Below are 13419 nucleotides of genomic sequence, written 5' to 3'. Positions count from 1 at the left end.
AGTGGACTCGATGGGCCGAATGGCCTTACTTCCACTCCTATGTCTTATGGTCTTATGAGTAGGTGGGGAGCAGAGGGATACAGATGCTTAGGAATTGGGCAATAGGTTTAGACAGTGGATTTGGATTGGCACAGGCTTGGAGGGCCGAAGGGCCTGTTCCTGGGCTGTAAATTTTCTTTGTCCTTTGTTCTATTTTATTGACCTCAAGCTAATAGAATGGTGAAATCCAACAATTTTGCTGGATCATTCAGGCTCACATATGTAAACCTGTGGCCAAACAAAAAAGTCAAACATCTGATTGAATAATTCATATAGGGATTATGGTTATATATTAGAAATGAGAATATTGTAAAGTTTAGGCTACATATGTCAATTCAATAACAGAGTCTGTTCGATATGATAAGGTATATAGATGGAGCTAGTTAGCTCAGTTGTCCATCATGTGATTCAGAATAGTGCCTCGTGTGCAGGATTCCAACTCAGGTAGATTTAGGGCCTCCTTCTCTGCCCTTTTAGAAATTCACAGCATAACCTGTGGTTCTGTCACTGTTGAATAATCAAGGATATTATCTGGAGAAGGTAAAATCTTGATGTACTACATGGGTTTGAATAAAAAGAATGCCCTCAAATCCATAACCATCTGATTCAAACATCCATGTCACCCAGCCAAATGTTTTGTAATTTACATAGAATCTTCCTGGGAAAATAGATGGCCAGTAGGACTCAGAACAACCAACAAAATTCTGATAGCAGTCTTTATAAGAACATAAGATTATAAGAACCAGGAGGAGGCCCTGTGACTCCACTCTCATGCAATACAATCATGGCTGATCTTTTCACGACCTCAGCTCCACTTACCTGCCCTCTCATCATAACCCTTAATTCCTTTACTGTTTTAGCTTTAAATACATTAACTGAGAAAGCCTCAACTATTTCACTGGGCAGGGAATTCCACAGATCACAACTCTCTGAATGAAGAATTCCTTCTCAATTCAGTCCTAAATCTGCTCCCCTTAATTTTGAGGCTATGCCCTCTTGTCCTAGTTTCACCTGCCAGCAGAAACATCCTCTCTACTTCTATCTTATCTGTTCCCTTCATAATTTTATATGTTTCTATAAGAACCCTCCATATTCTTCTAAATGCTAGTGAATGCAATTCCAGTCTACTCAGTCTTTCCTCATAAGCCAACCCCCTCAACTTCAGAATCAATCCAGTGAACGTCCTCTTCATCTCCTCTACTGCCAGTACATCCTTTCTTAAGTTAGGAGACCAAAAGTGCATGCCATACTCCAGGTGTGGCCTCACCAGGACCTGATACAGCTGTAACATAACCTCCTTGCTTTTAAATTCAATCCCTTTAGCAATGGAGGACAAAACTCCATTTGCCTTTTTAATTGTTGTACCTGCAAACCAACCTTCTGTGATTCATGCACAAGGACTCCCAGGTCCCTCTGCCCTGTTGCATGCTGCAATTTTTTACCATTCAAATAATAATTCTTTTTACTGTTACTCCCACCAAAATGGGTGACTTCACACTTATTAACATTGTACTCCATCTGCCAGACGTTTGTCCAGTAAGTTAAACTATCTATGTCCATCCACAAAGTTTGACAATCCAGTGTATACTTCAGTCTACCACTCATCTTAGTGTCATCTGCAAATTGTGACACACTGCAAGTGGTCTTCAACTCCAAATCATCTATATAAACTGTTAATAATTGTGGTTCCAACACTGATCCCTGAGGCTCATGGAAGGTCTGAATAAAGTAGATAGCAAGAGACTGTTCCCATTGGTATGAGATACAAGGAGAGGGCACAGATTTGAAGTGGTTTGCAAAATAAGCAAATGCAATTGAAGTAACTCTTCAGAAGCCAGCATCCCATCACCAATCACTTTTATGTACAAATGCGCAGCCTTTCACAATAGCACTGCCTGTCACTGAGTCAGGCATTCAGGGCTCCATGATCCCTTTACGTCAGTGAGGTCTTCTTGACTGGACCAGGTTAACAGCCCAAAATAGGGAACTCATATTCTATGAGATCCAGCTGGCTGACCTCATTTACAATCACTACTGTAATCTGATTGAAAGCTTTTTCATGTAACAAGTGGTTCTGGTCTGGAAAGCAGTGCTTGCAAGTGTGATGGAAACAGGCTCAATTGGGACATTCAAGAGGACATTGGATAATTACTTGAATAGGAACCAGGTTCAATGGTATGGGGAAAAGGCAGGTGGGAGGCACTAGGTAATGGTACTCATTTAACAAACTGGTGCAGGCATGAATGGTTTCTTTTTATGCTGCTACACTGTCATTACATACATCACAGAATAACATCAATTTTAGCCCTTCAGGTGGGCATCTCATGGGATTGGATGGAATCTTACACACTACACAATGCTAATGTTCATTGAGTTCAATACAGAGTAAACCTGGCTAGTGTAAAACTATTATTGCAGGCCAATCCCACATGTTTTTTCCCATGAGCAAGCTAAATATATTTGATCCCAATAATTTCCAATACTGTGAGGAAACATTAATTTTTGTTTCAGACTTCTAACATCTTTATTTTATTTTTATTTTCTGTCAGTGGTTTTATTAACAGCCTTAATTACTATCCTGATAAAAATTAAAATAATTAATGTGGAAGTGTTATTGATTCATCATATAGTTAATCACTGTAATTCTGACTACCCCACTCTGTTTTATTCTAAAACAGTATAATTTTTTTAATTAATGAACCATTTTGTGTATTTTAAGGTATTGGCACAAGATTAGGCAGTGCACCTTATATTGTTGGTCACAATCTAATCAAAGCCCATGCTGAAGTTTGGCACTTGTACAATGAAACTTATAGACCACAACAGGGAGGACTAATTTCCATCACTATCAACTCTGACTGGGTTGAGCCAAGGAACCCATATAAACAGGAAGATATAGATGCTGCAAAAAGGCATTTGATGGTAAGAAGTGATTTATATCTTATTTCGTTAATAAGTTGGACTCCATTAAAAAAGGAGGAATGTAAATAAACCCTTTCTGTTCCTGACTGTTGTTAAGTGACGTGCTTTGGAGGGTGTGTGTGAAGAATGAGTTAGATCTTATGGTCATAGAGAGTCATAGGGATGTACAGCATGGAAACAGACCCTTCAGTCCAACTCATCCATACCGACCAGATATTCCAACCCAAAGTAGTCCCCCTTGCTAGCACCCGGCCCATATCCCTCCAAACCCTTCCTATTCATATACTCATCCAGATGCCTTTTAAATGTTGCAATTGTACTAGTCTCCATCACTTCCTCTTGCAGCTCATTCCATACACGTACCACCCTGTGTGTGAAAAAGTTGCCTTGTAGTTCTCTTCTATATCTTTCCCTCTCACCTTAAACCTATGCCCTCTAGTTCTGCACTCCCCCACCCAGGGAAAAGAACCATTACATATGCACTGTCCCTAGATTTTATTTGGACATTGGAAAGTGAGATCCTTGTCAGTTAACTGTCCAGAAAGTGTGACATCCTGTATTGAACATCTGGAACCTGGAAAGAAGGTAATTAACTATGTAACTTCTTAATCTGTCCACCCGGATGCCAATTGATCCACTTAGGTGACCATACCAGAGTGTTCTATTCACTTTTATACAACACTTTAATATAAAATAGGACACATTAAATGATTTTGAAGAAATTGGGCACTGCCTATATAATAAAAGCACATTGTACAGTTACTTAAACATTGGACAGTAATATTTCCCATTTTCCATTTGTAAATTAGTGACTTAATTTCTTTTGATATGAATTGCATAACACTGGAAGAAACGCAATAACGTTAGGACATAGTTGACATGTAATTTTATATTTTTTGTCCAATTAGTTTTATGGTGGTTGGTTTGCCTATCCAATTTTCAAAAATGGTGACTACAATGAAGTGATGAAAGCACGTGTAAGAGAGAAGAGTATGGCTCAAGGTTTACTGAAATCTCGGTAAGAAATATAAACCTTCTAATGACTGAAACATTTAAAGAAGTTGGGCACATCTAGATTACAGCAAATGACTTTGATTTGTCTATTAGCCAGAAGAGTAAACACAAAGTGTTGTTACGGACTTATTGAGCTGAGTGGCCTGTTTTTGAGCTCTAGGAACTTGGAAATACATTGACATTTCCATTTAAATGCAGTGAGCATATGTATTCTTAGCCTTTCATAATATCCATAATAGATTAACTATCCACTTCCACTCAGAAACAGTGCATTTTGGGTGCCATCTGTTTGTCATCTTCTGGGCACCCACAGTGGAAGATCTACCCAATATTTCACAAAACATATCAAAGCAGCAATGAACTACCAAAGCTACTGAAATTAAAATGATCAATATAATAAAAATACAAGAACTATTATCCCTTAGGGTTGGTTGAGACAGAGATTACTTAGATTAGATAGATTATTTACAGTGTGGAAACCGGCCCTTCGGCCTAACAAGTCCACACCGACCCACCAAAGCACAACCCACCCAGACCCATTCCCCTATATTTACCCCATCACCTAACACTATGGGCAATTTAGTATGGCCAATTCACCTAACCTGCACATCTTTGGACTGTGGGAGGAAACCGGAGCACCAGAGGAAGCCCACACAGACACGGGGAGAATTTTGTGACACATACATGTTTCTCCTTTGTCCATAAACTAAATGTTAGCATTTGCTAAGATAGTTGTGAATATATTTCTGTCCAACTGTGTCTTCTCTGCAAAATCTTGCATTCAACCTCAAATAAAAATACCAATAAAATAGTTTAGCCTGCGAAACAATGCCACTGAGTATTTATTTGACTATTATTACTATCATCTTTTCAGACTCCCTGAATTCACTGAATCTGAAAAACAGAGAATTAAGGGAACATACGACTTTATGGGATTCAATCACTATACCACAGTCTTGGCATTTAATGCCAATTTAGGAAATGTTATCCCAATGTATGATGCTGACAGGTAAGAGTTTTAATAAAGAAAATGGTAAATTTATCAAACTTGAATGTTGGTCAGACAATTGAGATTTACAAAACGTAACATTCTCCACCCCAATTCCTATCCTCTGCCGTCCAGCTCCATTGAATTTTCCTTATATGGTTCCATCTGTCATATCCAAATCTTTCTAAGACATCTTTAGCAATGTCTTCTTCTATTGACCCCACAATTTAACCCCTATGACCCACATAATCTATTGTTGTCTGTCTGGATAGGGTAAATAGGCAAAGTCTTTTCCCTGGAGTCAGGGAGTCCAGAACTAGAGGGCATAGGTTTAGGGTGAAAGGGGAAAGATATAAAAGAGATCTAAGGCTCAACCTTTTCACATAGAGGGTGGTACGTGTATGGAATGAGCTGCCAGAGGAAGTGGTGGAGGCTGGTACAATTGCAACATTTAAGAGGCATTTGGATGGGTATATGAATAGGAAGGGTTTGGAGGGATATGGGCAGGTGGGACTAGATTAGGTTGGGTTATCTGGTCGGCATGGATGGGTTGGACTAAACGTTCTGTTTCCATGCTGTACATCTCTGACTCTATGCTCCTCTTTATCCACAATTTATCTGCACTTCATCACACATCACACTGGTTGTCAAATGTATGCTGATGGCCGTACATTTTAACTACTTCTGTCTTGCATATCAGACTGTTTGTCTAACATCAAGTTCTTAATGAACCATGACATCCTACAGTGCTACAGAAAGAACACCAACAATGTCTGCAGTGGCATCATAAACTCCACTCACTTGTTACTAATTCCATTCTTGCCAAGCTTAGGTCTTAGCTTCAACCAAACTAGCCATAATCTTGTTGTCATTTTGGGCTTCATGTATTCAATTTCCTCCCTATCACCAACACATTAGAGATTTACCTACTTATTTTTAAAGCCCACTACAGACTTTGCCAACCCTATTTCTACAGCCTGTTCCCATCTTATTTTCCTCAATACTATATTTACCAGACTCTAGCCCTTTGTGTATCCTTTCCCTTCGGGTCTCTTCACCTGTATTGATGTCACAACATCCAACCTTGGAATTATTTTTTGGAATGCTCTTCCCAAACTTCCCAGGTGTTTCATTTTTTTTTTTATTTTTCAAAACTCCAAATAGCCTCTCTTATGATTGAGCCTTTGGTCACTGACCACTCCTAATTCTCATGGTGGCTTGACTCTTAACTTCGCCCATTCCTATTTCAGAACCAGGATATTCTTCAGATTAAAAGCACTGCATAAATGTATATGATCAAATTAAATCTACTAATCCATTGGGTGTAGCATTGCACCAACATTTTAGATTAGGATTCGATTAGTTTGCTGCTGTAACTGTAGTGGGTGACTGGTGGAAATTCTTAATTAACAATATAAACGATGATTAATAGCGTGCTTCATTTGCAAAAGAATGGCAGTATTTCTTATAGATTTTGTTCAGTATACAATACAGGAATATTTATGAAAATTGTGGTTCAATTTCAATTTACTAGAATCACGATTAATGGGGCAATTGCAACCTCAAAACACAGCTGGTAGACAATTAGCTCTATTAGCAACTGCAGCAATCCTGTCACTGTCAGAAACACCATCTAAAAGGTGGTCAAAATGTTTCAGGCAGTGGGCCCTTTTAAGATGCAATTCTAATGTAGACAGAATTCTTGAGCGCAATTTTAGGATAGACTGCTTGAAACTTGCTTTACTTCAATACAGCCAAAGAATATATGAAAGGCTAAATTTGAAATAATTTTTGTGTGTTCCATATCCACCATCAGTATTTGTGATAGCTCTCTGTACTGAGCTTGTAGCTATCCCACTGCCCATTAGACTCACTGATAATTGCTGAGGCTGAAGCAGGCAAGCTTCATCATGAGTCTAGATTAGAGTGGTACTGGAAATGCACAGCAGATCAGGCAGCATTCGAGGAGCAGGAAAATCAATATTTCAGGCAGGAGCCCTTCATCAGGAATGGAGGGCTCCTGCCCGAAACGTCAATTTTCCTGTTCCTCGGATGCTGCCTGACCTGCTGTGTTTTTCCAGCACCATTCTAATCTTGACTCTAATCTCCAGCATCTGCAGTATCCACTTTCGTCAAGCTTCATCATGACACCTCTTTGATGCCTGTATCTTGCTGTTACTATTTAAATGAAGCCAGGCCCACAAAGTGACTCCAACATGTTAATGCTGGATGAAAAAGTTAAAACTGAGGCTTATTAAATCTTCAGCACTCTGATTATAAATATAGTAGAAAATCCTGTGGAAGATTCTTCAATTCCAACAAAACTCAGGACAGCTGTCTGTTGAGTGATTCATTCTTTATTTCTAGAGGAACAGGGACCACAGTAGACCGCAGCTGGCTGAGCTCTGGATCGTTCTGGCTGAAAGTTACTCCGTGGGGTTTTAGGAGAATTCTTAACTGGATTAAGAAAGAGTTCAACAACCCTCCTATTTATCTAACAGAAAATGGAGTTTCAGAGCATGGTGACAAAGGACTCAATGATACCTGGAGGATCAATTATCATAGAAGTTATATAAATGAGGTTTTAAAAGGTAGAGTACATTGTGACTATCATTTTTACTTGTCCTTTAATTTTGTGGACTCCTTACATGTGGCAACTAAAGGAAAATGATCTTTTTTATATATCAACCCAATCATTTACCATTGTAAATATTTTACAACACAGGGACTGCTGGTTTCTCTCGGTTGTGCTGTTTCTTTTATAGCCATTACAACCAGAAATGGGCAAACCAGTGAAAAATATAACATAATTTTCAGGGTAAATGTGTTTATTTTTGTTACAGGGACAAAATCTGGATACTGTTACATGTCATCTCTTTATCTCTTAAAAAGACAACTTGTTGATACAATAAGTTCAAATATCATATTTAAAAATAGAAACTGAGATTTAAAACCAACCCACACTAATGGCATAGCATTCCAACTGTGATAGCTGTAGTCAATTTGATGAAAACTTAATTAGGAACATTGGAGCTGGGGACAGGTGGAGGCAATTCAGCCCCTCCAGCCTGTTCCACCATTCAATAAGGACATGACTGGTCTGCAATTTAGCTCCACTTACCTGCCTTTAGCCCATATCCTTTAATATCTTTGCTTAATGGAAATTTATCTATCTCAGATTTAAAATGAACACCTGTTCCTGCATCCACTGCTATTTGTGAATGAGAGTTTCAAACTTCTACCATCCTTTGTGGCATTTTTCATTTTCTAACATCTTTCCTGAACAGTCTGGCCCTAATTCTCAGACTATGCCCCCTAGTTCTAGAATCTTCAACCAGTGGGAGTAGTTTATCTTTATCTACCCTGTCTTTTCCTGTTAATATCTTGAAGGTGTTGAACAGATCACTCCTCAATCTTATAACTTTGAGAGAAAACAAACCTAATTTGTATAATCACTCCTCATAATTTAATTCCTGAAGCTAAGGTATCATTCTTATAAAGCTACATTGTATCCCATCCAAGTCCAATATATCCTTCCTGAGGTCTAACTAGGGTTTTGTGTAACTGCAGCATAACGTCCTAATCCTTATATTCCAGTTCTCAAGATATAAAGGCCACCATGCCATTAGCTTTTTTGATAATTTTCTGCACTTGTTCGTGACATTTTAAAGATCTATGTGCCTGAATGCCAAAGTCTCTTTGAACATCCACTGTATTTATTTTAATGCCATGCAGAATGTACCCTGATCTATCGTTTCTGAGTCCAAAATGGATAATCTCTCACTTGCTTACAGTGAATTACATCTGCCACAGTTTTGTCCATTCACTTAGTCTATGAATATCCCTTTGCAACTTTATGCTATCAATCCATGCTATCTACAATGCTGCCTAACTGTGTTATCAATTAATTAACATTATAAAAAGGGTCAGACAAATGCTATCAAGCCATTAAATTTCATTCATCCATTGGAACACCCTCATCAACAATTCATGATATGAACTTCTAGAGGATGCAAACTGAGAAGAAAACTAGTTTCCAGTCTTGTAAAGAGAACTTAAAAACTCTATTGCTCAGCTTTATTTTTTTTTAGCAAATTCTGCATCTGAAACTCTTCATGTGCAGATATTTTGTTTTCTCACCCAAAATCATAGAATGGTTGCAGCACAGATTCAGCCCACTGAATCTTTTTGGCCTCTTGAAGGACCCATTGACATACCTTTCCATGTTGCACTGCAACTTTTTTGCCTTTTTAAATTTTGATTTATCCTTTCAGGGGACATGCTGTTTGCTGGCTGGGCAATATTTGTGTCCCATCCTAATTTGACCTTGAGAAGGTGATGGTGATAGTGATTCAGTTCCTTTTGAAATCAATCTCCACCATACTGACAGGAGGTGCATTCTAGATTCTAACTAGGGGCAGCATGGAAAAGGTTTTCCTCATGTTGCTGTCACTACTTTTTGCATTAATGTCCTGTAGTTCTTAATTATGCAACCAACAGGAACAGTGTCTCCCTATTTACTGTGATGCCTTGTTATTTTGATTACCTCTGCAAAGTCTCTTCCCAACCTTCTATTCCACAGACCTCAATACTAACTTCTACATGTGACTGTTTGCTCTTTTAATTCATCTCTCTGTAATTTTCACATTCTTTCTAAAGTATGTTGCCCAGACTTGGACACAGTTACCGAAAGAGTCATAGAGATGTACAGTACGGAAACAGACCTTTCGGTCCAACTCGGCTATGCCGACCAGATATCCCAACCCAATCCAATCCCACCTACCAGCACTTGGCCCACACCCCTCCAAACCCTTCCTATTCATATACCCATCCAGATGTCTTTTAAATGCTGCAACTGAGGCTGAATCAGATTTTATACATGTTTAATACTGGGAGGTAATACTCATGAGCTCACCACCAATATTCTTTGTTTCCTTACACTCAGCCAATTATGCATCCATGTTTGTTACTGTTCCTTTTATTCCATGAGCTCCAACGTTCCTCAAAATCACAGATTTTATCAAATGTCACACATTCCATTCACAATGTCAACCTCACTAACTTTCTCTGCTACTTCATCTAAAAACTTAAGCAAGTTGGGGTAATCATAATTTGTCCTTAGCAAATCCATGCTGACTTTCCAGTAATAAACCCACAATTGTCCAAATGGCATTTAATTTTGTATCATACTGCAGTTTCTAAAACCTTCCCCACACTGAGGTTAAACTGTATGTAGTTGTTGGGCTTATTGTTACATCCTTTTTTGAAGAAGTTTGATCATGAGGAAAGCTGCCACTTGGCCTGATTGCCTGTTTCAAACTTCTCTTCGGCTACAACCAGATAAAGGTCAAGTTTTAAAAATCTTTTCTTAAGGCTTACTGTGGAACCAGAAGGAACATCGGGTCACAGCAATTATTCCAACCCCTTCTCTCAGCCTACCACCATGCCCTCTTAATTCTCTCTAAACCCATTCCCTCGACCTGCCTTTGAGCAGCTGTCAACAAGGCAAGTTGGTCAAGATTTGTATTTGCAATGCTCAACCTGTACTGAGCTCACAGCAGAATCAGTCAGACATTTACGCCCATCCCTGCATCTTCCTTGGTTTGAGTATAAAATATCAGTCTACATTCCATGTCCCATTTAATAGCCTGTAGTTAGAAGCTTTGGTGGCATTTGTTGTGTCTTTTTAAAAATAATTTGTTCAATTATAATGTGATAAAATTCAGACTTTTTTTTTCCTGTATATGCATACAGCTATTAAACTCGACGGAATTGACATCCGTGGCTACACAGCATGGTCACTGATGGATAACTTTGAATGGGCTATGGGATATGCAGACAGATTTGGCTTATTTTATGTCAATTATTCCGACCCTTCTTTACCTCGTATTCCTAAAGCTTCGAGTAAATATTATTCTACAATTATTCGTTGTAATGGCTTTCCTGATCCTGCTTTAGGACCTCATGAGTGTCTTCAAGTAGAAGGTAAATGAATAAAACTGAGTATAGATCTTAATATTTTAAGATCATATTTTAATTAAATATTTTGACCAAATACATTTCTTAGCCTATCTTTGTATTTTTCGTCATCAGCTAGCCACTTTGTTCTAAGGGTTATTTTATAGTACAGGTACAGGAATCACACCAACTGAAATGTTTTACTCATGTTTATTGTAAAGTAGAAGTTGCTCTGCTGAGGTTAGAACTGAGTACATATTCCTGGAAAATCTGTTGGCTGGAGCCATGAACTGTACCAGGTGGTACCTAAATTACATAAGAACATAGGCATAGGCATAGCCATTCAACCCCACAAGCCCGTTTCACCATTCAATGAGACAAATAGAGACAGTTAATCTTCAACACCGTAATCATTCATTTTAATGAACACAGATGTCACCCGTTAATCTGGCTGATGTCGGCAAGGATACGTTTCTTGTTTTCCTTTGGCTTTCTCTAAAGGCAGTGAGCCTTGTCATTATGCTGATATAGTCCTTGTGATTATACTATTCTGACATGAATCTAAAATATAGGAGCAGGGTAGGCAATATTGCACCTTGACTTGCTCGCCCATTCAGTAAAAATCATGGGAAGCTATGACGTCAACTTATTGCCATATTCAAAATGTAGAACATTCTAGGATTTTGTCCCATGATGGTGAAGCAGTAAATATGCTCATGTCAGGCATGGAGAGGATATTGGTTACTTCCATAATATTATGTCAGATGTGTCCATTCAATGGTGGAATATCGACTGACAGATTTGATTCGGTCAGATGTGTCCATTCAATGATGGAATATCGACTGACAGATTTGATTCTGAGTACAATACCAGGCTGTTGCTTGATGAGTCAGTGGAACAGCTCTCTGATTTTAGGGACCAACTCCACCAGATGACAAACATTTTGCATGATCAATTAGTTAAGCTTGTCTTAATCTTCATTGTATCCATTATTTATTACAGGATTACACTGTGTCCAGGTGTACTTATAGCATTAAAACTTATTCAAGGAGCATAGGACAAGATTCACTCAAGCCAATTGAGTGAATCAGTTGAAGGTTTATGAATATATAGCAAATCAGGTTTATTTTTCTGGTGCTAGGTCACATATTATTTTCAATTAGATAATTTCACTTATGTTCTAGTTCATGAGCTTAACAGTTGCAGATACAATTTACATTCTCTTTGTGATTTTCCAATTAATATTTCCACTTCACTGATCACATGATAATATTACCAGTGTATATTCTATAACAAAAAGAGAAATTTCTGGAAAAGCTCAGCAGGTCTTGCAGCATCTGTGGAGAGAAATCAGAATTGATGTTTCAGGTTTAGTGACCCTTTCTCAGAAATGTTAACTTTGAATACTCTCCACAGATACTGCCAGACCTGTTGAGCTTTTCCAGAATTTTCTCTTTTTGTTATAGGATATCCAGCACCCACAGTTATTTTGGATTTTATACATATATCCTATGTTTCATGAAAGCTTCAGAATCAAACAAGCACATGCAGCAAGCCAGTATCACACTACCTGCTTGTGATGAGGCTTATAAATTCAATTGGAATTATATGATCACACTGATTACCTCAAGTGAATTAAAAGCTGCAGTTCTGAAACTGGGAGAGGCTATCCATCAGGGTATTATTCCCAGAGAACAAAAAAATGGAACAACTGTAGGAACCACAGAGAGATGATATGAACAACCGATTATGCCATTTCTGAGATTTCCACCAAAATTACAGCAGGTGATTTGGAAAATTAACCCATCCCTCTCACCAACTAAATTTCAAATTAGAGTTTTTTTTCTTTTTCATTGTAAATGATTGTGAGTAGGGAAATGCAATATTTTTGGTATTGATGAATAAGTATCAACCTATGGAATATTTTTTCACTAAATATCGGTTTGATTTTCCAGCTACCACCATGAAAACCCTACCATCAACCATGTCAACAACCACACCAATAAACATTGGAAGGGTTCATTTTCTGGGATTACAGATGTCTAGTGTGAATGCCACAAGTGCTTTGTATACTTTGTTTGCCATTTTACTAGTTGCTGTTGTTTTGTTGGCTCTCTTTTCATATAACATTTGGAAAAGAAAAGCAAATGTAATTAAATCAACTTCAGACACAAATGAATTAGCAATAAATCAGAACACTAACTTTTGAAGTTAGAATTATTATTGAAGGAAGGAGTTGTGGGAGGAAACGCTAAAACGTCTTAGGACACTGGGAAAACCCTCAAATTCCAGACAGATGAATTTCAAGTTATTTGAATTTCCAATTACCTTCAACTTATTGGTTTTGTATGTTATTACTGTGATCAACATGCAGATTGCCAAACTTTCAGGATAATCCTGGTGTGTTCAGGAGAAGCACTGTAGAAAATTCATAGGGCTACTAAACAATGTTTTATTTTAATTTTCTTTGAACACTTTCCAATTACTATAAATATGGA

The 13419-nt window shown here is 38.0% G+C and overlaps 1 protein-coding gene across 1 annotated transcript in view; it reads left to right on the top strand.

Moving 5' to 3' along the window:
- The window catches only part of LOC122551934 (lactase-phlorizin hydrolase-like), a 34403-nt gene extending 21198 nt beyond the window's left edge, over positions 1 to 13205 (top strand). Inside the window, exons 9-14 of the mRNA XM_043694506.1 lie at positions 2759 to 2961; positions 3870 to 3979; positions 4850 to 4984; positions 7331 to 7554; positions 10718 to 10948; positions 12877 to 13205. Coding sequence (XP_043550441.1) covers positions 2759 to 2961; positions 3870 to 3979; positions 4850 to 4984; positions 7331 to 7554; positions 10718 to 10948; positions 12877 to 13130 — 1157 coding nt within the window. The 3' untranslated portion in view covers positions 13131 to 13205. The remainder of the gene's footprint in view (positions 1 to 2758; positions 2962 to 3869; positions 3980 to 4849; positions 4985 to 7330; positions 7555 to 10717; positions 10949 to 12876) is intronic.
- The last annotated feature ends 214 nt before the right edge of the window (positions 13206 to 13419 follow it).

The sequence above is a fragment of the Chiloscyllium plagiosum genome, chromosome 7 (assembly GCF_004010195.1).
Source record: "Chiloscyllium plagiosum isolate BGI_BamShark_2017 chromosome 7, ASM401019v2, whole genome shotgun sequence".
Lineage (NCBI taxonomy): Eukaryota > Metazoa > Chordata > Chondrichthyes > Orectolobiformes > Hemiscylliidae > Chiloscyllium > Chiloscyllium plagiosum.
This window is presented reverse-complemented; position numbering and strand designations above follow the sequence as displayed.